We start from the raw sequence: 25,080 nt of genomic DNA, 5'->3' as shown, positions 1-25,080 counted from the left end.
TTCTATTGACAATTACACTGACAGCTGTCATGTGGTGACGTCATCAAGGGCTGGAAAAGGCGCAAAACTTGTGTTTACTAAATATCCAAAAACATTTATTTCACAATAATTTTGTTTTCTCCCTGAAATGGCTCAAAAATCTATAACGTGAGTACTTAATTTAATTGCTAGGATTAATTCTATTTTATTAACACAAAGAAAAAAAATTGTAGGGACTTCTTCAAAAAAGCAACAAATGAAAAGGAGAATGATTCTAAAATTGACCAAAGGTAAGCCAATAAAAATACATTGCTTTCCCTTGAATTTCAGATAATGGCTTTAATTTTGAGACAACTCCTGGGTCGTTTAGCAAACAGAAGTATCCTAAATGGAATCCAGAGTAGAAATTCTCAACATTTCCTTGCAAAATGTAACATAACCTTATCTTCTGTCTGCAGTGAAAAGTCTCCAGATGTAAAATTAGGAAGTAAGACCAAGAAGCGTCCCAGGGTTCTATCTTCTAGCAGTGAGGATGAACCTACTTCTCAGCAAAACAAGAAGCAAAGCCCTAAGAAGAAAAAAGATAGTCCTCAAGAGAAGAAAGATAGTCCTGTGAAGAAAAAGGATGATCCAAAGAAGACTAAGGAGAGTCCCCAGAAGAAAGTTACTCCTGTAAAAACCTCTCCAAAGGCCGTGAAAGAGACTTCTAGCCCCAAAAATGACAACAAAGAAGGAAAGACCGAGAGTACCGCAGAAAAGAAAGTGTTTTCAATGTTCCAGAAACAACAAAAGGATGCTAATGGCAATGAATCTGAAAAGGCTTCAATTGGAAATGACTACGATCCGGGAAAGAAGAAGTATCACCCAATCAACGATGCAATTTGGAAGAAAAATGAAAAAGTGCCTTATTTGGCTCTAGCTAGAACCTTTCAGCTAATTGAAGAGACGTCTGGACGTCTAAAAATGATTGATATTCTGAGCAATTTCTATCGTTCAGTAATTGTTTTGAGTCCGGATGATCTTCTACCGAGCATTTTTCTCTGCTTGAATCAGCTTGCACCGGCACACGAAGGCCTGGAGTTGGGAATTGCCGAAACGACTCTTATGAAAGCAATTGCCCAAAGTACCGGGAGGAGTATGGCGCAGCTTAAGAGCGATATTCAGAGTATTGGAGATATTGGTGTTGTTGCTGAAAAATCCCGAAGCAATCAGCGGATGATGTTTACACCAGCCCCACTAAATATTGTTGGTGTCTTCCATAAGCTCAAGGAAATTGCAAATATGTCCGGAAATCAGGCCATGGCAAAGAAAGTGGACAAGATTCAATCTATGTTTGTTGCTTGTAGACACTCTGAAGCGAGATTCCTGATTCGTTCCCTTGCGGGAAAACTCAGAATTGGCCTGGCTGAGCAATCAGTCCTACAGGCTCTTGCGCAGGCATGTGCAGATACACCACCAAATCAAGAGTATCCCCCAAAGATCCTGAGTAATCAGCAGAAAATGAGTGAAGCATCGTTCAAAAGCAAAGTTGACGAAAATGCGCTCATCGTTAAGACAGCCTACTGCGAATGTCCAGATTATGGGCAAATAGTACCCGTTTTGCTCAGGGATGGGGTTTCAGCTCTTCCCGAAAAGTGTAAAATGCTTCCTGGAACTCCAGTTAAGCCAATGCTGGCACAACCAACAAAAGATATTCATGATGTATTCCAGCGATTTGATAATATTGAATTCACTTGCGAATGGAAGTATGACGGTGAGAGAGCTCAAATTCACATCTCTGAGAATGGAACTGTGAGTATCTTCAGTCGCAATCAGGAAAATAATACCACAAAATATCCAGATATTATTGCGAGAATTGACTCCGTGAAAGGAGATAACGTAAAATCTTGCATTCTGGATTGTGAAGCTGTTGCATGGGATGTGGAAAAGAAGCAAATTATGCCATTCCAGGTAAATAAGAGTTTTATTTTTTAAGACTTTTCTGATAAAGTATTTTCAGTGCAATGTCTCTCTTTAATAATGATTTCAGGTATTGAGTACGAGAAAGCGAAAGGATGCTACGGAGGATGAAATAAAAATTCAGGTGTGTGTCTTCATGTTCGATTTGCTGTTTTTCAATGGAAAACCTCTTGTGAAGGAACCCTTCTTCGAGAGACGCCGTCTCTTGAGAGAAAACTTCCAACAAATTGATGGCACATGGAAATTCGCCACGAGCTTGGACACGAACGACATAAATGATCTACAAAATTTTCTGGAAGAGTCCGTAAAGGGAAATTGTGAAGGATTAATGGTGAAGTCACTCAAGCAGGATGCTACGTATGAGATTGCCAAACGTTCGCGGAATTGGTTGAAACTCAAAAAGGACTACCTCTCCGGTGTGGGTGATTCTCTGGATCTCGTTGTTATTGGTGGATACAGGGGCAAAGGTAAAAGGACAGGGACTTATGGTGGCTTCCTCTTGGCGTGCTACGATCCAGAGAATGAAGAGTACCAGAGTATTTGCAAGATTGGCACTGGCTTCAGCGACGAAGCTCTCCAACAGCATGCAGATTACTTCAAGGATCATATTATCCCTACTCCCCGTTCCTACTATCGCTTTGATTCTTCCCATGAGCCCGATGAATGGTTCGATACGGTTCAGGTGTGGGAAGTGAAGTGTGCTGATCTCTCCCTGAGTCCAGTACATAAAGCAGCTCTCGGATTGGTGGATCCAAGCAAGGGAATTTCATTGAGATTTCCCAGATACATACGCATTCGAGACGATAAAAAGGTCGAGGATGCAACGAGTGCGCAACAGGTTGTTGATATGTACTCAAATCAGGATCAAATTAAGAACCAAAAGGCTTCTCGTGTTGGTGGAGAGGATGAATTTTATTGAATAATAAATATTATTTTATAAACTCATTTGAAAGGGTTTGGACGTGCCCTGAATTCAGTTTTCTTGCGCAATTCCCTCCTCAGATGATCTTCTTGTTTCTTCTTTTCAACCATTTCCTACGAGGAAAAAAAAATTATAAAATTAATTTTTGCAGGCTCCATGGCTTTCAAAAAATAAATCTTATACCTTCTGAATTTTGAGATCCCTCATCTGACGTGAAAGATCATCAAACCGACGACGCTCCTCCTGACGTCGAGTAGTTTGGAGGTTGAAAGGAACAACCTGGGTTGTCTTGGATTCCTTTATTGGTCGGAATGGCTCTTTTGCCACAACCTTGACATTCCTACCAACTTTCATGGGATTACGGAAGTCCTTGGTTTTTTCTCTTTCAGGAATTTGTCTCTTTTTGGGATTTTGAACCTGAGATTTTCTCAGGACTATTGGAGTTTGGGGAACTGTAATTGGTGGCTGTTTTTTCTGAATTTTCTTCTGCTTCTCATGCAGAAGTTTGAAATTAGGAGCGGGTTTTGCACGAAACTCAAAGGACTTTTGAGTCTTTTTATTTTCCTGCTCAGGAAGATTTTTCACCTGTCGTACATTCCGCGCTACATTGATGCGAGGAGCTAACTTTACTTCTTTTTTGAGCACAACATTTTTCTCTTGCGCTTTGCAATTTTCCAATTTTTTTCCAACTTTGGAAAAATTTTTTGGAGCAACATGTTGGAGATTTATTCGCGTCTTCAAGGGAATTTTCTGATTTTTCACATTCTCCTGGATTTGCAGAGACTTCTTATTTTTATCCACATTCGCTTCTTTTGCAGGTTTCTTTGCTACGTTCTCGGCATTTTCTTTGTTCACGAAAATGTTGTTTTCATAATCTTTCTCATGTTCAATATGTTGAACAGCTGAAAAACAACACATAACTTTAGAAGTTTTAAAGGGAAAATATGTTAATTTGCACTTACAGAAGAAATATGCAGAATTCTCCAAGTCTGGAGAAGCACAATCAATGTTATCCCAATCAAAAGGCATTTTGAAATTAATTTTTCCACAAAAACAACGCGCTTCTTCCGCTAAACGACAATTTTTTGTATTCAATTTTTTTCCTTTCAAGAAATTATCTTTGAATTTCGGAAAATTTCCAGTGGAATGTCGTAAGAAGAGTTTTTAAAGTTCTTAAAATTTTCAACAATAGAATTTATTTTTTTCCAGTATCATCTCTCTTCAATGAATCTCTCTAATTTCATTATGTACAAAATTGCTGAACTAATAAAAATTGTATTTTATAAAATCCAAAATGTAAGCTCCACCGAAAGTCATGGAATATTTCCGAAGAATTCGTTAGGAACTTCAACACCTTTACAAACTGTTTCCAAATTCGAAATTATCTAACATCCAAATAACCATGAAAATGATCAAGACCCGTCACCGTAAATCTGTCGATGTCGAGTCGATTTCGAACGACAAAATCGAGCATATCAACAGAAGAACATAGAGCTAAAATTCCATAGAGTTTTCCCGCATCATCGTTAATGGGTTAATGTGTAAATAAAAACAAACTTTCTAAATTCATAAAAAATTTTTTTTTTTAAGATAAACAATAGGTACATTTAGAAGTGTAGAAATATTTCAAACTTGCAATGAATTGCATTATTGCATCTCTAAGGAGACTCACAGTACGTGGGAAACCAAAATTACTGCAATGTAATCCAAAACGGACAATTTTTATGCGAGCCCTTTCACAAAGTGTGGTTACGGCGAATACTGAAATGAAAACAAGTAAAAATGATTTTCCTCATAAAATGAAAATGCGTGGGTGGCATATTCATTCGTACGGAGATTTGGACGAATTAACCTACAGCGACAACATCAGAATACCGCAAATTAAGCATGCAACGGAAGTTTTGATTCGCATCAAAGCTGTTTCCGTGAATCCAATTGATGTTGCCATTATTGGTAAGATTTTAATTCAAAAATCTTTTGGTTTTTGTTTGTAATTAATAAAAAGTTTTGTTTGTAAAGGTGGATATGGAGCAACTCTCCTTAACGTCATGCGTATGACTGATATAGAATTTCCTCTAATCGTCGGGAGGGACTTTGTCGGTGAGATCATATACCGGGGAATTGGTGTTCCGAAAAATCTTAAACTCGGCGATACGGTTTGGGGTGTTATCGCACCTCATAGTTCAGGATGTCACTGCGAGTATGTTGTACAAGATTCATCATTGGTGAGAGTTTTTCCCTATTTTCGCGTCAATTTATATTGTAATTTGTTATATATTTCTCAATTCCAGATAACACATAAGCCGCATTCGCTTAGCAATATTGAAGCAAGTGGAATTCTATATTGTGGCCTAACAGCATGGTCTGGCTTGTTTCTGTCTGGAAATCTCGGGAATGAATGCCGTACCCTGCGGCAGCAGCAATATCCCAATGAGAAGCGTGTTCTTATCTTGGGTGCTTCTGGTGGTGTGGGAACCATGGCTGTACAAATTGCAAAAAATGAGAAAGCCACGGTTTTTGCAACTGCTGCCAGTGATGCCACCGAAATGCTATCACATTTGGGTGCTGATTGTGTGATTGACTACAAAAATGAGAATTTCCTCAAAGAGATTCACAGCAACGGACCCTATGACATAATTCTCGACTGTGCCGGATACGGCCCGAAATTTGTCTCCAAGATTGAGTGTGACTTTGGAAGTTATGTAACATTCAGTTCACCACTTCTGAGGAACATTGACACATATGGATTTGTTAGTGGTAACATCCAGAATGCCATGTCATTGATTGAGGATAACAGCCTTACCATATCCAAAAAGGGACGTGGATTTGTTAAATGGGGATATTTTGTTGCAATGCAAAGAGGAATTGAGTATTTGAAGAAAATGGCTGATCAAGGAAAGGTAGGTTTCTTATTCTATCTAAGGAATGAAATTGTATTTTAAAATCATAATTAACTTTACAGCTCAAATGTGTTATTGATTCAGTATATGGATTTGATAATGCAATGGAAGCTTATCAGAAGGTTAAAGATGGTCACTTAAGAGGAAAAATTATTATGGACTTATCTTAAATACCACAAATCTAAAAAAAAAGAGGAGTAAAATCACCATAAAATGGGTGAGAGAAAAAAACTACAACTTGTAGTGAGTTTTTACAATATATATTATAATTTATACGATAGTTTTTGCTTTAATATAATTTTGAACTGATTTTCCACGTCGCAAATAATTGATCATGCTGGACAGATCACTCGCGACGGGAGATTTAATCGCATCCAGAGCTCTTCCACAACCTTCCATTGACCTGTTACATATGATCGTCTCTCGCAAAAATAAAATGTTATTACAGGAATGGGGTGATGCCTTGGTGACCCGTATCTGTGACCCTAGACTAGTCCGTATTTTTTTTCATACAGATTGAATGTCTATGCGGTCTCGTGGTTAACCACTAGCGAAATTCGTGGCTCACGCCTTATATTGACAATTTCTGCATTATCTCTGAGAAATGGGGGATATATGAAAAAAATGCTTGAAAGCTCAATTGCTGATATGAGTTAAATACAAAAGCAATAATGATGATGTGCTCTAGTGGCTCTACTAGAGTGAATTTCCAACTCAAACTCGTAATCCATGTCCACGTGCTTGGTTCTTCAAAAATTAAAGATTTTCTTTTTTGCTTTAAATTGAGTTGTTAAGAGAACACGACCTAAAATGAATACTCACTATAATTCAGAGGAATTAAATCTTTTTTTTTTAGTTTCTGACAAAGGCATATTCTTAATGTGATTTTTTAGGAAAGCAACATAAGAAATGTGTTTTACATAAGGAATTTAATGTTATATGAACATAGAATTAAAAAAAAAATCTTTTAGGGTTCCTTCGGGTGCACTGAATATATAAAAACGTTTTTTAGGGACTACTTTTAGCTCAATTTTGGCAAAAAAATTCCGTCTTTGAAGTTTTTCGGTTTTTCGTTTTTACTAATCACGTGAGTCTTTGACGACGTCTTTTTGTAATCGTAAAAATATTTAAAAACTAATCAGTTTGATAGTCATAGGATTTATTACATAAAATATGTGCATATTTATATATTTATTTAATTAATTGCATTTAATCGAATCATATACGTTCGTCACAACCTGGGTATTTTCTGCATTACACATTATTTGAGTCATTGAATTAATTCAATTTTGCCCTTTCATGGTCAAATGCTGTAACTTTAAAATTAAACTGTCTTCATGTTTTAGCTGTAATTCTTTCGTTTATTAAATTTTCTAATGTATTTTTTTTAAAATTATTATCGTGACCCTTTTGAACCCCACTCATGTGATATCAATAGGAAATCTGTAACTGACATGAGAAACGTCTTCAAAATCTTGAGATATTTTACCATAGATAGAGATTTATTCGAAATAAAAACACGTGATTTTGTTTGGCTGTCGGTACTGTTACTCTTGAACGAAAGGTATTCGGTATAAGCAGTGGGAGGTAACATGATCTGATCATACCACTACTGACAATAATTATATCTTGAATTGCAATTCGCTTCCATTTAAAAACCTTTTAAAAACACAATCTTATATGTATACATATGTATGTTTCTATCTGGAAATGTGACTGAACGTTGGAGATTATTAGAATTTTTTCTTAAAGATACGTATTCGTATGACATCTCCGATAAAAAATTATAGCTTTTAACTACGGCACTATATGATGTAAATTAATCCGTGAGAACTATTGATTTGTTTACGGAAAGATAAACGAGATGCAGTAAATTAAAAACTAGTCTATATTGTAGATTGATGCAAAATAAATTGGTAGGTAATATCTGGCCTTACTATTATTCCTTGTAAAAATGATGACTGTTTAACAATAATGGAATATGTACCACGGTTTGTTTTGTGAAGGTTGGTAAGTTATACCTACATTGACATAAATGAGTAATATCACAAAACTCTCTTACGATAGTTTATTTAGCAGGATACGAGAAAGTTCATAGGTCCAAGACAAAGTAACGTAAATCCTTAAGAAGAATCAAAGTTCATTTTTTTCAAAAGTTATTATTTTTTTCCTTAATTATTTAGATAAAAATTATATCTTTTTAAGATAAAAAAATGAATATATATTTTTTTTAAAATACAATTTTTTTATGTGCAAAACAATGTTTAAACTTAATTAAAAAAAAATAATTTCATTTCTTATCAAGCTTTTTAAAATTACATTTTCTTTAATTTAAAAGTTATAATTTGTTGTATGCGAAAGAACTATCCTGCGAAATAACATTCATTTTTCGTTTAACTTTTTTGTAGATAAAACATGAGAATTCTCGTGCTTACTCATCGAAATTATCGCGTAATTAATATATGACGAGTACGTTGTGTACGATTGTATCGTGCGTTTCATAGATAAAAATAAAATTCTTTGCGGCTTTTCTTTTTAAAGAGAAAGTAAATGGTTTCTAATGTTAATCTTCTGTATAGTATGATTATGTTTATAATTACCTATACATGAGTGATTGTAAATTACTTTTTCCCGTATTTTGAATTATTGGAGCAAATGAACTAAACTATCGTATACCTATCGTACGTATGATGTTTTCTACAGTAAATAAATAATATTAAATTTGAATGAATATGTATTTAAGAAAAAAAATACTCACTAATACATAAGGCATCTTATAATGGTGAGGTAACTCTTTAGTCGCAGAAAGAAATCATGGGCTGTGTATATGGAGATCCATAAGAAGAACCAGCAGACGTCAGGCGCATGTTACAATCTTTTCCATTGGCTAATACTGGTGGTATGACATCAATCGAACCACGAGGCAGAGAATAGCGAGAGTGTGTATGAGAGAGAATTGCGCCAAGAGATTCGCAAAAGTTGTAGGGATGAAGAAAATATTGGTGAAGGGTAAGACAAAAACCAGTATAATAATGCACCTCAAGAAGATTTGATATATTCATTCTTTTTCGTGAACTTTTCTTCTTTTTTTTCTCCTCACACTTCAATCGCAATTCTCTCAGACATATAATTCTCTCGCAGCTTGGGAGCACACAGTATGGGAGAGAATGAGCGAATCATGCGCGCACGAGGGAAATTTTTGAAGTTCAAGAACATACATAATTTGATATAACGTATATTATGAACTTACTCTGTATGATGTGGATTTATTATTGAACTCAAGCTTTATTCAATGAGCTGGAAGGGTGAAAGAAAAAAAACTGCGATGAGTGAGAATAGTACCACGTATGTATGCAATGTACTCTGCTTTACTGTGCGAATTATTTCATTTCGGAAATTATTAATCACATATACATAGTGCGAAATTAGCGGCCGGTGTTTTTCAAGCTATACGAGTAAGAGGAAGTACGCTAGATGTTTTTTCTTCCTTTCGCTCTCTTAATGGGTCACCCAGGAACATCATACCATATGCTCTGATACCACCACCTCTTGCTATGGTTCTGCGCCGATGACAAAGTTAGAAATCAGACTCTCTCAGTACGGTTCTAGTGGTCGATTTGATCAGTCACATCCATTAGGAGGCTTCTTTTTTTTAGTATTTCTCCAACAATCTTAAAGCTGTGCTGAGAGTGCTCTTTTAGAGTCAAATTTCTATACGACGGGATATTGCGTTCTAGCAAACCAATTTGCATTGACACTCAACAATTTATTGATTTAGCAGTGTTTAACGACGAGAAGATAGCACTTCCTATTGGTGGGTGAATTGAAAATTTTGTGTTTTTCCATGAGTGAAAAGAGTAATTTATTGTAAAGAAAGGAGGAAAAAACGTGGAAACCATATTTTATTTTCCTGAAAAAAAAAGAGGTAATTTAAGGCCTTTATAAATTGATTTTTTTTAATGGCAAAAGGTTACCTTACTAATAAAACATATTCTAATACATATAGCATTGAAATGATGCTTTTCGAGACCCAGTGAAGATTTTCTTTAGCAGCCCCAATCATACTTGGTTAGCAACAATTTGCGCTGAATAGAGCAATATAATGTGATTACTCTAAGATTGTTCAAGTGACAGAGAAATGAGGAGTATATGTACCTACATATATGTATATTATATCATCGTTACATTTTTATGTTTCCTCAAAAATGTGCCTCTCACACTTGCACACACATTCTGAACGTGAAAAGGCCAATGATGAAAAATTCTAATATTCGCTAACCGTGAGATGCGAGATGGAGTGTGTTAAAAAATATATATAGGTACCCACTTAATGTATTATTTTTTTATTATTTTAATACAAACGCAAAAACTTGTGCCATTTGCTGTAGCATAAGTATTAAAAAAATGTAGAGTAAGCTTTGTTGAATTTTCGATAAAGCCGATAAAATATATAGATAAGTATTTATATGTAGGTATATGTATATTATGTTCATAACTACGTTTTTTTTCTATATCCACAAAATTTTCTAGTTGCCGAATTCTCTCATTCTCTCTTTCTTCCTCTCTCTCAATTCGGACGTGACGCTATACATACAAACGTATTTTATATGTAAGCAAAATGAATTTTGCGATGAGTTATGTATACCTACTTTTCGCGAACTCTCATATGAAGGTTCTCCGTATGTAATGTGTATACAGCACACTTCATCTGCACATCATTTATGTGAGAAAAAGAGAATATATGAATGAGTTGATGGGGAAAAGCTTGAAGAAAAAAATCACTGGGTTTCAGTACACATCACCATCAAAAACGCTGCAATCATTGAATTTTCAAGTCAGTCTTGTGCGACGCTTCAGTGGAAGTGGAAGGATCCAGAATTCTTAGCTATAGAAGCAACATAATCATTCTGGATTTGCTTTCTACTTTGGGCCTTGCCTCAATACTTGAACTCTCTATAAAGTGAAAAAAGTGTATACATAGTGCAAAAAAATTCAATTTAGTGCTCCTAATTTACTACAACGGAAAAATCTTACAAAACGGTGATCACGTAAATTCTAAAAGTAGTTTCTTTGCAAATTGTGCTTTGGCTCCTAGAGGTTTCATTTTCAAAGCTCTTAGAACAATCTGCATTTATTCATCAACAAAAGAATTTAAGGAAGTGAAAATTAAACTAAATAAACCGATTTAACTTGGGGTTTCTCTTCTTAGATTTTCTAAAGAGGTAAATTTATAACATATTAACCTAATAGCACAATTTTCAATAATAGAATATTCACTGCAATTAATCCTTTGTAGATTTAATTAAGCCTTTTTTTTAAAGTACGCTGAACCCACTATGAAATCTTATGGGAGATACAAAAAGATTAAACATATTTTTATTAGACAGAGAAACTTTTGTTGAAATGTACAAAAAGAAAATAGGATGCCATATGACCCTGTCCATTTAAACTAAAATACTAAACTTATAATTTTTGTTACTACTAATGTGATCTGAGTATTAAATTGAAGACTCATATTACATTTATACAAAAAGGAAAACATCTACTTATCACACTGATTTGGTGCTTCAGCCAAATTAATTAAGTATATTTCACTCAAAAAAAATGTTCTTACATGGACTTGGTGTATAAAATAGAGTACTTAATAGTATGAGATCGTTCTTTAATTATTTATAATGATATTTAAATTGTTTTTTAGTTAAAGTGATAAATTTTCTAACGTGTATTTTTTTTCTTTGAAGAAATTGAATTTGTATTTAAAATTTTGCAACTTTTAAATTACAAATTATAACTTTACTTAATTATAACTTTTATAATAGAGTCAAGAGTCAAATATTTCTCTAAAAGTGCTTTTTTAAATTGAAAAACAATATTCACGATAATAAACTACAAAGTTTGCAGTGAATATATTTACTTTTTTTTACTCAATTAGCTATGTTTCTATCATCCACCTGTGCACCACATGAGTGTCAAAGTCGTCAGATTATTCTTTAGTTAATTGTCGTTTTAATTTCTTTTTTTGTGTTGATAATGTATTTAACCTTAGTTGATTTATAACTTAATGGCAATCACACCATATCCTATTTGATCTCCGTAATCTCATAGTATTTATAACAGTTAACCATCTATACATAAGCAAAGCTTAGATTGATGTTATCAGTACCTATATGTACAGATAGTTACATTATAACATTTTATGCCTAAAGTGTGGTTGGCAAGTGATATTTGCTGTATTTGCATTTTCATTTTTTTTACATACGTTATGCAATAAAAAAAGCCTACAAAATATAAAACATTTCAAAAAGTTCCTAATAGTTTTTCAAAATTATGTGCATAAACTAAATTTGTTGTGTAAAATTTATTGTAAGATAACATCTATAAAAAAAAGTCTTAAAGTTAGAAGTCAAGCAATGTTGCGGTCACATTGGTAACTCCTGTACATACTTTTATGCGACTATGACATTGACATTGCGTTATCAGTGAGTGCAAAGATTTGTAATTTCATACTTCAATTGCCTCAATCGCTTTTTCCACGTTAAAGTCATGATCATAAGATAGACGTTGCGTAATAGGGACTATCATTTCAATGTCATTTTTTCCTTATTTCTTACTTTTCTAATCTTTTACATTTTTTTTCGCTTCCTACATTCTAAAAAGTACAATATGTAATACATAATACAGTCTATCCTGTTGAATGTCCTAATGAATACAATATATACTACATTACATTGTACATATCTACATATATATGCATACATATCATAATACAAAACAAATGAAAAAAAAAACATATGAATGAAGCCAAATACATGTTCTTCAATTATACCTCATTCCAGTGGTGTAGTCAAGAATCCTAGTTTCTTCCATTTCTTGGGGGAAATGATTTTCTTTTAATTTATGTATATGCTATCATTTCCTCGTTGTTACAAATTCCCCTTTCAATTTATGAAGAACAATGTACATAATATCTAATTTTAAACACGTCATACCACACAAAAACTTAATCAAAATATTCTAAAGTTATTGTACTTTCCAATACAAATCAATCACTTTTAATGTGAGCGGTTGTTGACCTGAGAAGGTGTCCTTTTTTTACCTTTTTTACATCCTATACAAAACAAAGTTATTATGACTTTACGCTTTGCCAAAGAATATTTTTACTGCTTATGACTATAGGCATTTGTATGTATATAACAAAATATACAGATTCATACAAAAAGTAAATTATTCGCTTCAACTGTTTTTTTTCCTTTCTTTTGTAACTTGTGCTTAAATTTTTCTCAAATGGCAGTATATATTTTACAGCATACTTACAGAGCTTTTTTTAACTAATTAAATGTACTACATTTTATAGTTCCTTTGAATTTTATCGAATTTTCCTTTTGGTGATTTTACAGAATCTTCATCTACCTCACAACATAAACCGAGCAAGAATTTTTGCAGTTTCTGGTGTTCTAATAAGGCACCATTCCATCTCGAAGAAATCGACAACGAAAGAAGAAAACACGACGCAATTCACGTGCAGCAGAGATGCCCGCCAGGTTCGAGGATGTTTCTTCTGACACCAGACATGGTGTTCCCAGAGATCTGGGGAACGGAAACCATTATGACATACGGCCTTTTCATGATGAAATTGTAATATCAGGCTTCTCAGGTCGTTTGCCTGAGAGTTCCAACATTGAGGAGTTTAGGAATAATCTCTTCAATGGTGTCGACATGGTCAATGATGATCCACGTCGTTGGCCTAGTGGTCTGTATGATCTACCTACGCGTCTGGGAAAAATAAAGCAGGAAGATCTGGAAAACTTTGATCAAACCTTCTTCGGTGTTCATCAGAAGCAAGCCGAAGGGATGGATCCTGTTCTTCGAATGCTTCTCGAGTCAACTCATGAAGCAATTATAGATTCAGGTGAGAAAAAATTGAGCAGACTATTCAGGTGTACTGTACATACAAAATGGCTTTTTTACCCAATAGAATATTTTATACATGTATAATGACATTATTTGAAGAATTCATTGTAAATATCCGTACTTAACGTCACACAGTGAAGTGTATTGAAAAATTCAATATAAGATTTTCTGTGAAGGTTATACAAATTATACTTGCTGACATTGTCCATTATGGGAAGCATCTCTCCTCACCAAAGGGTCATTATCTGGCCAAGATTTTATCTTAAATATTATTTCTAGACGTTCTAGATTAGCTATCTCATAAGTTCAGTGCATTAACTGCACTTGTATCTATTAACGACTACCGTTTTGTTTTTTTAAACTTCTAAAGTTTGACATAGTAAACTCATTAGTGTGACCTTCTTGATTTCTAAAATTCAGTTTTAGTTACATACTATTGTGTTGATTTAATTAAATTAGTACCTACATATTTATTTCAAACTTTGGTGTCAGATTTTCATTTTTTCCATATAAATTCCCCTTCTCTTGAAGATTAATGAAAAAGTACCTACATTATGTATTTTATATACTACATACGTGTGCGTACATGGGAATACGAAAGAATTTTTCAAATATAAATATACCATTATTTGTGAAAAAAAAGTTGCCAAGTCAAAACAATATGACGCACTTTCTTCAAGAGGTTGTTGATTTTATGTACTCACCCAACATTTGACGAATCATCTTTCCAACAACAAAATTACGTCTGACGTCATTCTTAATTCACAAAAATGTGCGATTTCTAAAAATGCTCATCTAATGCATTCTGTTTTTTTTTTCGTTTTACAGGGTACAATCCTCAGGATTTGCGTGGTTCGCGTACCGGTGTATACATTGGTGTGTCAGCATCAGAGACAGAACAGTACTGGTGCAGTGATCCAGATTTGGTCAATGGATATGGCTTAACGGGATGTGCTCGAGCAATGTTTGCCAACCGACTTTCATTCACGTTTGATTTTTGTGGTCCTAGCTATGCTGTGGATACAGCATGCTCCAGTTCCCTCTATGCAATGGCTCAGGCATTCGAAGATATTCGTGCTGGACGTTGTGATGCTGCCATTGTTGCTGGGGCTGGTATCATCCTTAAACCCACAATGTCATTGCAATTTAAGAGGTTGAACATGTTGAGTGCTGATGGAGCTTGTAAGGCATTTGATGAATCCGGAGCTGGATATGTGCGATCAGATGGATGCGTTGTGACATTTTTGCAGAGAGCTAAAGATGCCCGCCGAGTATATTCAACGATCCTCAATATACGAACAAATACCGATGGTGCCAAGGAGCAGGGTATAACATATCCGATTGGTGAAATGCAGAAGAAACTCATTAAAGAGACATTCGAAGACATTAATCTCAATCCACACGATGTTGTGTATGTCGAAGCTCATGGTACTGGAACTAAAGTTGGGGATCCACAGGAAGTAAATGCAATCTGTGATTTCTTCTGCAAGGATCGGAAGACACCTCTTCTCATTGGGTCGGTAAAATCTAATATGGGTCATTCGGAACCAGCATCAGGGGTGTGTTCCATTGCTAAAATGCTTATCGCCATGGAGGAAGGGGTCATTCCAGGAAATTTGCATTACAAAAACCCAAATCCAGATCTATATGGCATACTTGATGGCCGTATGAAAGTCGTGGACAAGAACACTCCATGGAATGGAGGTATCATTGCTCTCAATTCATTTGGTTTTGGTGGGGCCAATGCTCATGTCATTATGAAGTCAAATCCAAAGCCCAAAAATATCAGCCCAGTAGATGGATCAGCACGTTTGGCTGTTGTCTCCGGGCGTACTATCGATGCTGTCCAAACTCTCTTAGAGGACATTGAGGCACATGCAGAAGATGAAGAGTATTTGGCACTAGTGAATGAAATTCACACTAAGAATATTCCTCTACATAACTACCGTGGGTATACTGTTGTGAACAAGGGTGAACCTCTGCGTGAAGTAATTGAGTTGACTGAAACAAAGCGCCCCATATGGTTCGTGTACTCAGGTATGGGTTCCCAATGGGCCCATATGGCAAAAGAATTGATGCAAATTGATGTCTTCAGCAAGAGCATTCATCGATGCGCTGAAGCTCTGCGTCCCGAAGGCATCGATCTGATTGATGTTGTGACAAAATTGGATGAATCTCGTTTCGACATATTGAATTCATTCGTTTCAATTGCTACCTTGCAAGTGGCTCTTACTGATGTCCTGACGCATTTGGGCATTATTCCTGAAGGCATTGTAGGTCATTCTGTTGGAGAATTGGGTTGCGCTTACGCTGATGGATGCTTTACACCTGAACAAACCGTTCTTGCAGCGTATTGGCGAGGAAAGAGTATTCAAGATACCAATCTGACACCTGGAACTATGGCAGCTGTTGGGCTTTCATGGGAAGAATGTTTAAAACGCTTGCCAAAGGATATCATTCCTGCCTGTCACAACAGCACAGATAGCGTTACGGTAAGTTACGCACAATAGTTAGTAGATACTATATTATTAGATAAGAAACAAACTAAATTTTGGAAAACATGAGTGTATGTATATTCTAAAAAAATGTAACCTTAGTGTTCTTGAAAGAATTTTATTTATACTGATTGATTACCTTTTTTTAAATAACTTATTTTTATCGCCTTTTCAGATATCTGGACCTACAGAATCTGTCAACAAGTTTGTGGAAATCCTGAACAAGGAAGGAGTATTTGCAAAGGCTGTCAATTCATCGGGAATAGCTTTTCATAGCAAGTACATTGCGGATGCAGGTCCGAAGTTGAAGAAGTCTCTTGATAAGATCATTCCAAATCCAAAGAATCGCACAGATCGATGGGTAAGTTCGAGCATTCCAGAGAGCGCATGGAATACACCATTGGCCAAGCAAAGCTCTGCAGCTTACCATGTGAACAATCTTCTGTCCCCTGTGTTATTCCATGAAGCAATTAAACACATTCCCAAGAATGCCATTTGCATTGAGGTAGCACCTCATGGGCTTCTTCAGGCCATTCTAAAGCGATCCCTTGGAAAGGATGTGACTAACTTGAGTCTCGTGAAACGAAATCATGAGAACAACCTCCAATTTCTGCTGAGTAACATTGGAAAGCTCTATGGAGCTGGGGCACAGCCAGCTGTTAACAAGCTCTTCCGTCCAGTATCATTCCCTGTGGGACGTGGAACTCCTATGCTCAACTCTAAAATTGAATGGGATCACTCCCAAAGGTGGATAGTACCTTACTTTGGATCAGATAGTACCTCTGGTGAGACACTTGTGGATTTCAATCTTAGCAACGAGGAAGATGCCTTTTTGATGGGACACACCATTGATGGTCGAGTTCTTTTCCCCGCCACGGGATACATAACGCTTGCTTGGCGCCAATTTGCTAAAACTCAAGGAAATAACTATGATCGTTTGCCAGTTGTTTTGGAAAACCTTGTATTTCACCGTGCTACAATTCTGCCCGCAGATGGTTCAGTTAAGTTTGGAATTAATTTCTTTGATGGCTCAGGAAAGTTTGAAATCTGTGAAGGTGGCTCCTTAGCTATGTCAGGAACTATTCGAGTTTCTGAAAATATTGATCAAGAAGAGTTACCACTGGATCCTGTTCCTGAATCCAAAAATGGCTTGATATTAGATACAAATGATGTCTATAAGGAATTACGACTTCGTGGATATGATTACAATGGACCCTTCCGTGGTGTTGTGCATACAGATTCCAATGCAGACACAGGAAGTTTGGAATGGGCTGAGAAAAATTGGGTGAGCTTTATGGATACTATGCTTCAATTTAGTATCATGGGAAAGGACTTGCGTGAATTATACTTGCCGACTCGCATTGAAAAAGTCATCATTAACCCAGAAAAGCATCTTGAATTAGCTGAGGAATATAGCACATCTGAACGAGAAAGATCCGTTTTCCCTGTGTATATGTATAAGGATATCAATGTTATCAAGAGTGGTGGAATAGAAATGCGTGGACTGCGAGCATCCTTAGCTCCAAGACGCCAAGGCTCCCAAGCTCCACCCAAATTGGAGAGATATACCTTCATACCAAATTATAATAGTCACGATCTCTCAGAGCAATCAGATGTTTCAAGGGAGCATGCTATCACAAGTGCTGTACATCTCGCAATTGAGAATTGCAAAGGAGCTCTTAAAATCAAAACGGCCGAGTTGCTCCTAGATAGAGCGCCAGAGGCACTTTTGAGCACAGTTGTACAACGAATAATTGAAAATGAGCCCACACTAGCAAGCGATGTAGCTATCGTAACAGCCCACAGTACACCTCAATTGCAGCAATTAGTAAAAGATGTGGAGATCCGCCTTGTTGCCAAGGATATCACTGCTGGACCTGTAGAATCGGGTTGCCACTTGTGTATCGCTGCGGATGTTCTCACACGTCCCAATTCTGAAGTAATATTGAGGAATCTCAAGGAATCCATCAAAGAAGATGGTTTCATCCTGCTTGAAGAATCTGCCTTAGAAAGCAGCAATCGTGACAACAAGCTCTTTGCCAAACTGAACTATGTTGTAGTTTCGTCCCAAATGTGCTCCAAGAGGGAATTTATTCTCCTACGTCCAGCTTTTGATGTAAAATCTGTGAATATCCAAGTGATTAATGTGACCGAAAAGAATTTCGATTGGTTGGAAAATCTTAAGTTGTCCATTCTTACGGCAGAAAGCGAGAATAAATTGGTTTATGTTGTATGCCAGGGTGAGGAGTTGTTTGGCGCTGTAGGCTTCATAAACTGCGTCAAGAATGAGGCAGGTGGTAAATATGCAAGATTATTCTTCATCCAAGACACCGATGCGCCGGCATTCTCTCTTTCACATCCTATCTATGCGAATCAAGTGGCAAAGGATCTAATTACAAATGTACTTAAGAACAATACATGGGGAACTTTCCGGCACCTCAAGTTGGAGTATCAACCGAATGTGCCGAGTCTGCAAGTCGAACACGCATATGTTAATGCTCTAACAAAGGGAGATTTATCCAGCTTGAAATGGATTGAGGGACCTCTCTGCCGCGATCGGCCAGACCCTAAAGATCCTCGTGTTGAGCTTTGCACTGTTTATTATGCGCCTGTTAACTTCCGTGATGTAATGTTAAGTTCCGGAAAACTTGCTGCTGATGCACTACCAGGAGACCTGGCACAGCAAGACTGTATTCTTGGATTAGAATTTTCTGGACGTGATACAAAGGGAAATCGTATTATGGCAATGGTATCAGCAAAATCACTTGCAACAACATGCGTTGTGCAGAAAAATATGCTGTGGCGCGTACCAGATTCTTGGACACTTGAACAAGCATCAACAATCCCATGTGTCTATTCTACTGTGTATTATGCGCTTGTGATGCGCGGCAAAATGAAGAAGGGTGAGAGTATTCTTATTCACGCTGGATCTGGTGGTGTTGGACAAGCTGCTATTTCTGTTGCTCTCAACGCCGGGCTAAAGGTATTCACGACGGTTGGAAGCAAAGAGAAGAGAGAATTCCTCAAGAAAACCTTCCCACAGTTGACGGACCAACACATTGGTAATTCGCGTGATTGTTCATTTGAACAATTAATTATGCGTGAGACTAAAGGCAAAGGTGTGGATTTGGTACTGAATTCTTTGGCTGAAGAGAAACTTCAAGCATCAGTAAGGTGTCTTGGACTCAATGGGCGATTCTTGGAGATTGGAAAATTCGATCTAAACAACAACAGCCCCCTGGGCATGTCAGTATTCCTCAAAAACACCAGCTTCCATGGAATTCTCCTGGACAGTGTTATGGAAGGTGATGACGAGACCATTGCTACAGTAGTACAACTCGTAAATGAAGGTATCAAGAATGGTGCTGTCCGACCACTGCCTACAAGTGTGTTTGCTGATCAACAAGTGGAGCAAGCTTTCCGTTTCATGGCATCTGGTAAGCACATCGGAAAGGTGGTCATCAAAGTACGTGACGAAGAGAAGCAGAAGCAACTTATTCCACCACCTAAGCTCATCTCTGCAATTCCGCGAACTTACATGCACAAAGAGAAGACATATGTGATTGTAGGTGGTCTGGGTGGATTTGGCCTCGAGCTTATTCATTGGTTAATTTCTCGAGGTGCAAAGAATATCGTTGCCACGTCCCGCAGTGGAATTAAGACCGGCTATCAATCTCTGATGGTTCGTCGATGGAAGGAAAAGGGTGTAACTGTGGTGGTGGACAAAAATGATGTAACTACACAGAAGGGAGCCCAGCAGCTACTCAAAGAGGCCAGCAAATTGGGTCCTGTTGGTGGAATTTTCAATTTAGCCGCCGTGCTTCGCGATGGGCTATTTGAAAATCAACAGCAGGTTGACTTCCGCACAGTGTGTCTTCCTAAAGTCGACGGCACAAAGTTCCTCGATACTGCTTCACGAGAGCTCTGTCCTGACTTGGATTACTTTATCTGCTTCTCCAGTGTATCATGTGGACGCGGTAACATTGGTCAGGTGAACTATGGATTGGCTAATTCTGCAATGGAGAGAATATGCGAAGCTCGTCAGGTTGCTGGTTATCCTGGTACGGCCATTCAATGGGGAGCAATTGGTGATACAGGTCTGGTACTTGAACACCTGGGTGACAATGAAACCATAGTGGGTGGTACTCTGCCCCAGAGGATGGTATCTTGCTTGCAGACAATGGATCTATTTTTACAACAACCTCACCCTGTGTTGGCATCAATGGTGGTGGCGGAAAAGAGGAAGGCTGATAATACTGGACGAATGAGTCTCGTGACATGCATAGCAAATATCCTTGGACTCAAGGACTTGAAGAATATTTCTAACTCATCAACACTAGCAGATTTGGGTATGGATTCACTGATGGGTGCAGAAATTAAACAAACTCTTGAGAGGAATTACGATTTGGTACTAAATGCACAAGAGATCAGGCAACTTACGTTTGGAAAACTAAAGGCTTTTGGTAAGTGTATTTAAGCATATTTACAGAAATGTAATTATTGTACCTAATTTATTAATTTTTAACTTGTTCCGTCTTTTTATCTACTAGAGAGTGGAGCTACAACGCCATCGCCTGTTTTGGGCAGCTCTATGTCTAACAAAGATGACTTGGATGCTGAAAATGAGATGGCTGTGCAAGCTGAATTCTCCCAAGAGCTTATGCCAACTGAAGTATTGGTGCGTCTTTCATCAAATGCAACGGAAAATAGCAAACAGAGACCATTGTTTGTGGTAAGAGAAATTACCTATTATCGTCATTCTCACTCTTCTCACCGTAACAATATAACACACCAATGGTTATTTAGCATTTTGTTTATCTAAACAACATATAATTTTTAATTTTCACAGATACACGCTATTGAGGGTGTTGTAGCAGCTTTGAAACCATTGGCAGCAGAGCTGAATTGTCCAGTTTGGGGCCTTCAATGTACTGCTGATGTTCCCCTTGAATCGATTCAGCACATCGCGAAATTCTACATTAACCAAATGAAGACAATTCAAAGTAAGGGTCCCTATGTTCTCGCTGGGTATTCCTATGGCGCAGCCGTTGCATACGAAATGGCATGGCAGCTTGAGCGTGAGCTCAAAGAGAAAAGTAGTGTGATCATGTTAGATGGATCTCCGCGATATGTGAGTTCTCACACGCAATCCCAGAAGCAGAGATCAGCAATTGCTGGATCTCAAGCCCACGATGAAGCGTATTCGCTTGCATATTTTGCCATGGTTGCCGGGCACCTTGACTATTCAGCTGTTGGGAAAGAACTAGAAATTCTCCCTACATACGAGGACAGATTGAGGAGATGCACAGAATTGGTTCACGAAGTTACCAAGCATAATCATGAACTGGTAAGTATCTATGAGATACATTTTGAAGTAGTGATGAATCTTTTTTACAATTGTTTTTTTTTCTTACTTCTACAGATATCTGTCACAGCAAGCACATTCTATAAGAAGTTATTGGCTGGTGATACATACCAACCAACCGGGAAGATAATGTCTGACGTGACTCTCATTAAATGCACATCTGGTGTCACCAAATTTTCCGAAGACTATGATTTAAGCGGGGTTAGTATTTTAACTAGAACTTTTTAGTATTTTAGTGTATTAAATAAAAATACTATTTTTTTCTTAACCACTTTTAGATTTGCGAAAAGGAAGTGAAAATTCATTCTGTCGAAGGGAATCACCGAACATTCCTTACTGGAGAATCTGTAAGGAAAGTTGCAGAAATTGTACAGACTATAGTTAATTAGTTGTATAGTTTTCTGATGTTATTTTTTCGTATATAAATTAAGGAATTTTATCATTATTTTATAGAAAAATCACATTTTGTACAACATTCCATTCACTTTATTTTTCATTTCTTTTCTTTTCACAACCATAAGAGAATCCACTTTACATAGTGAATTTATGTAATCAATAAATATTTTACACAATTTTATGTCACTGAAAGAATTCAAGATGTGCGTAATTAAATTACACATTTTCTGTGAAATTTACTAATAATAAAGGGATCTTCTATGTTAGTAAGGTATAGTAAAATATTTTGTGAAATACTCGTTAGAATTTAAATTTACAAGTTAAAGGAAGAAAAGAAATTTACACATGGCTTTATTATTTAATTTTGGGGATAATCACAACACACAAATTTTTGTAATGAATTGCACTTATAAAAGAAAAAATGCACTTCTAAAAGAAAAAAAAAACTTGTAATTACATGTCATACCAAAATAAATTTTTGTCTATATATAAATTACATAGCAATTTGTTTTTTTTTCGGCTGCACTCGATAATAATAAAATTTGTGTATACATTTTTAATAGGGAAGTATCGTTTCAGAGATCGTAACAAATACTAAACATGATAAGTACCGAATACATTGGATATCCAGATCATGTTAATTATTTTGGAAGCGTAATCAATGCAAAGTATATTATACATATATGTGTAAAAACATGAAGGTCGTGAAATCGTGTAGGCGACTTACGAAGTTGATCTTATTTTGATACGTTGGGTGCATTCAAAGTTTTGTGAAATGAAAGATATTAAGCAAAAATTATGATAGAGAAAAAATCTAACAAAAATTTTAAAATAAAAATGCGCTACAAAGTACTTGTTCTGTTCGCTATTTTTATAAAAAAGCATAAAAATAACTCGTTAAAAATCATCAATGAAGCCAATGAAGCATAACATTTAAAGATAAAATAACAAAAGTGACGTCATTGTTAACATTTTTGGATAAGTTTTTGCCAGCTTTTCCTAACTCGTCCCAGTAAAAAATTGGAGGTCTCTTTAGCTATTTTACATTCTTCCTTTTGATTCTCTTTAAGATAACGCGTATCGCGATTGTTTCTTTGAATGAATGATTTTCCCATACAAAATCAGGTAAATTCCTTCTGTGATTTTTATATTCTTGTTCTTATTATATGATTTATTTTACATAATAGACAATTCCACGTGGAATGTGGAATTAAAGAAATCCTTTCAATTGTTAAAATTTCAGAACAAATTCTTGAAATTTAAATACAAATTCTTAAAAATTTAAAAGATTTATCGGTCACAGAATAGGACCCACTATTACAAGAAAACATTGAAATGTTCGCTTAGTCAGATTTTTTAGTATGACCCTAACATATTTGTATTATGTTGTAGAAAACGTTATAAAAAAAAAAACTATGTGTGTTCAATAATCTGCTTTAAAAACTGCCTTAGGCTATATGGCGTTTTAGCTGTTTTTTTTTATCAAATAGGTAGGGGAGGACGGGGTAATTTGGCCACTTTGGCGGTTTTTGGGATATATCAAGCAAGTTTGGTAGTATGAAGAAAACCAAATAGCCCTATTTTGTAGGAAATTTTCCGGCCTACAACTTCCCCATAAAACACTTTTCTCTATCTCGATGAGAAATGGGTGAATTTTCCATTTTCCTGGACCCTTAGCTTAGTGTCCAAATTACCCCGAGCACGGGTAATTTGGACAGTTTGGCGCACAAATTATTAAACATTAAAAATTTTTGGACAATAAAAAAAATTTATTTTTTTGATTATTTTATTGGTAGATAGGATATTTATCTAAGATACGTTTCCAGTAATTTGCCAGATAAAAATATTTAACAGAGCCTCAAACTTTATCATTTTCTGAACCATAAACGAGCATGAACTCAAAAAGGCCATTTTTCAAATTATCATAAATTTCTTTTTTTAGTTAAAATTTTTTATCCTACTTTGCTTATAATCTATAAGAAAACATTAAAAGGCATAACCACAATAAATATCTTAAATGTGCGTCGGAAAATGTGCCGGAAAAACTCAAGTGGCCAAATTACCCCACTCCAATTTTCCGGATAAAACCATTCCCACAGGAAAATCTGTTTGAGATATCGGAAAATGGATGTCACTATCGTGTTTATGATGGATCAATGACCCTTAATGGCTTAAAAGTTAATTTTTAAGTGTTAAAAATTTTTCGAAAATGACGTACATTCAAAATGCCAAAAGCACTTGAAAAAGTGAAAAAATGATTTTTATAAAATAAAAGAAAATCTAATGATCGGATTTTCCTCAAACTTGGTACGATTGATTATCTCTATGGGGAGTATAAACTGTGGAGAAAAGGATTTTCTAGCATTTACCATACTTGAGATATTCCCATTAATGACTTTGCCAAAGTGGCCAAATTACCCCGTCTTCCCCTATGTATTTGCAAATTTTTCAATGAAATACTTTTGTGTCGTTTTTGTCACTATGTATCCATTACTCGTTAGCATTATAGGTCCAGAAATATTTTCAAAGACGGATATGTATGACAATGTATAAATATGAAGCCACATGAATTTAAAGATGTCAGTTGACAGATTTATATGTGATTTCTAATCATTCTATATTCACAAACGTACTATATGAATAGGAAAAAAAATGAGTGGTGTTTCACGATTGAGTTCCGCTTCGATTGAGACATACAGGATTTAGTAGAATCATAATCTCTGATGTGAGTTAAATTCATTGAAAGATTTTTTTCTTCATCTCTATGGGGAAACTCTTATTGATACACAAATCCAGAATCCGATAAGGATTGCGCTGAGTTTTGCGAATGACATAGTGTTAAAATTTTAATTGGCATGTGGTGATCACAAAAAAGGTGGCAGTTTTCAAGGCATTTCTCAATTGAGCATTTTTGAGGTGAGTGATTGGTTAGAGTCAGGAAATGATATCTATACACTATAGCTCCAATAGCTGACAGCAACCAAATCACTATAATGTGATTTTTATAAATAGCAATCTAAATTATAAAACAATGGGAAATATGTAGATAATGACTCTCAATTCGCTCGATTTTTAACTTAGGTAGGTAATATTTCTTTTGATTTTCCTCACAATTTCCGCGAACGAGTTATTAAATATAAAAAAAAAATAAAT

The 25,080-nt window shown here is 35.9% G+C and overlaps 5 protein-coding genes across 5 annotated transcripts in view; 3 read left to right on the top strand and 2 right to left on the bottom strand.

Moving 5' to 3' along the window:
- LOC129789442 (uncharacterized) overlaps positions 1-25,080 on the bottom strand; it is an 885,568-nt gene that overhangs the window by 398,214 nt on the left and 462,274 nt on the right. The window lies entirely within an intron of this gene.
- LOC129789320 (DNA ligase 1) lies at positions 13-2,883 on the top strand. The gene is made up of 4 exons (XM_055826084.1): positions 13-147; positions 213-269; positions 438-1,929; positions 2,009-2,883. The coding sequence occupies exons 1-4, from the start codon at positions 128-130 to the stop codon at positions 2,855-2,857; spliced, it is 2,418 nt and encodes an 805-aa protein (XP_055682059.1). The 5' UTR covers positions 13-127; the 3' UTR covers positions 2,858-2,883.
- On the bottom strand, positions 2,830-4,011 carry LOC129789435 (targeting protein for Xklp2-like). Its single transcript, XM_055826250.1, has 3 exons — positions 3,823-4,011; positions 3,044-3,762; positions 2,830-2,973 (listed from the first exon to the last, which is right to left on the bottom strand). The coding sequence occupies exons 1-3, from the start codon at positions 3,887-3,889 to the stop codon at positions 2,881-2,883; spliced, it is 879 nt and encodes a 292-aa protein (XP_055682225.1). The 5' UTR covers positions 3,890-4,011; the 3' UTR covers positions 2,830-2,880.
- Positions 4,386-13,264, top strand: LOC129789395 (reticulon-4-interacting protein 1, mitochondrial). Its single transcript, XM_055826193.1, has 5 exons — positions 4,386-4,813; positions 4,880-5,085; positions 5,152-5,760; positions 5,823-5,977; positions 13,158-13,264. The coding sequence occupies exons 1-4, from the start codon at positions 4,498-4,500 to the stop codon at positions 5,928-5,930; spliced, it is 1,239 nt and encodes a 412-aa protein (XP_055682168.1). The 5' UTR covers positions 4,386-4,497; the 3' UTR covers positions 5,931-5,977; positions 13,158-13,264.
- Positions 13,284-22,423, top strand: LOC129789280 (fatty acid synthase). The gene is made up of 7 exons (XM_055825947.1): positions 13,284-13,669; positions 14,500-16,163; positions 16,342-20,629; positions 20,717-20,898; positions 21,016-21,513; positions 21,589-21,732; positions 21,810-22,423. Exons 1-7 carry the CDS (start codon positions 13,291-13,293, stop codon positions 21,918-21,920), a joined length of 7,266 nt encoding a protein of 2,421 aa, XP_055681922.1. The 5' UTR covers positions 13,284-13,290; the 3' UTR covers positions 21,921-22,423.

Source organism: Lutzomyia longipalpis, chromosome 2, assembly GCF_024334085.1.
Source record: "Lutzomyia longipalpis isolate SR_M1_2022 chromosome 2, ASM2433408v1".
Taxonomy (NCBI): domain Eukaryota; kingdom Metazoa; phylum Arthropoda; class Insecta; order Diptera; family Psychodidae; genus Lutzomyia; species Lutzomyia longipalpis.
Note: the sequence above shows the minus strand (reverse complement) of the source record. Positions and strands in the feature narration are given on the sequence as shown.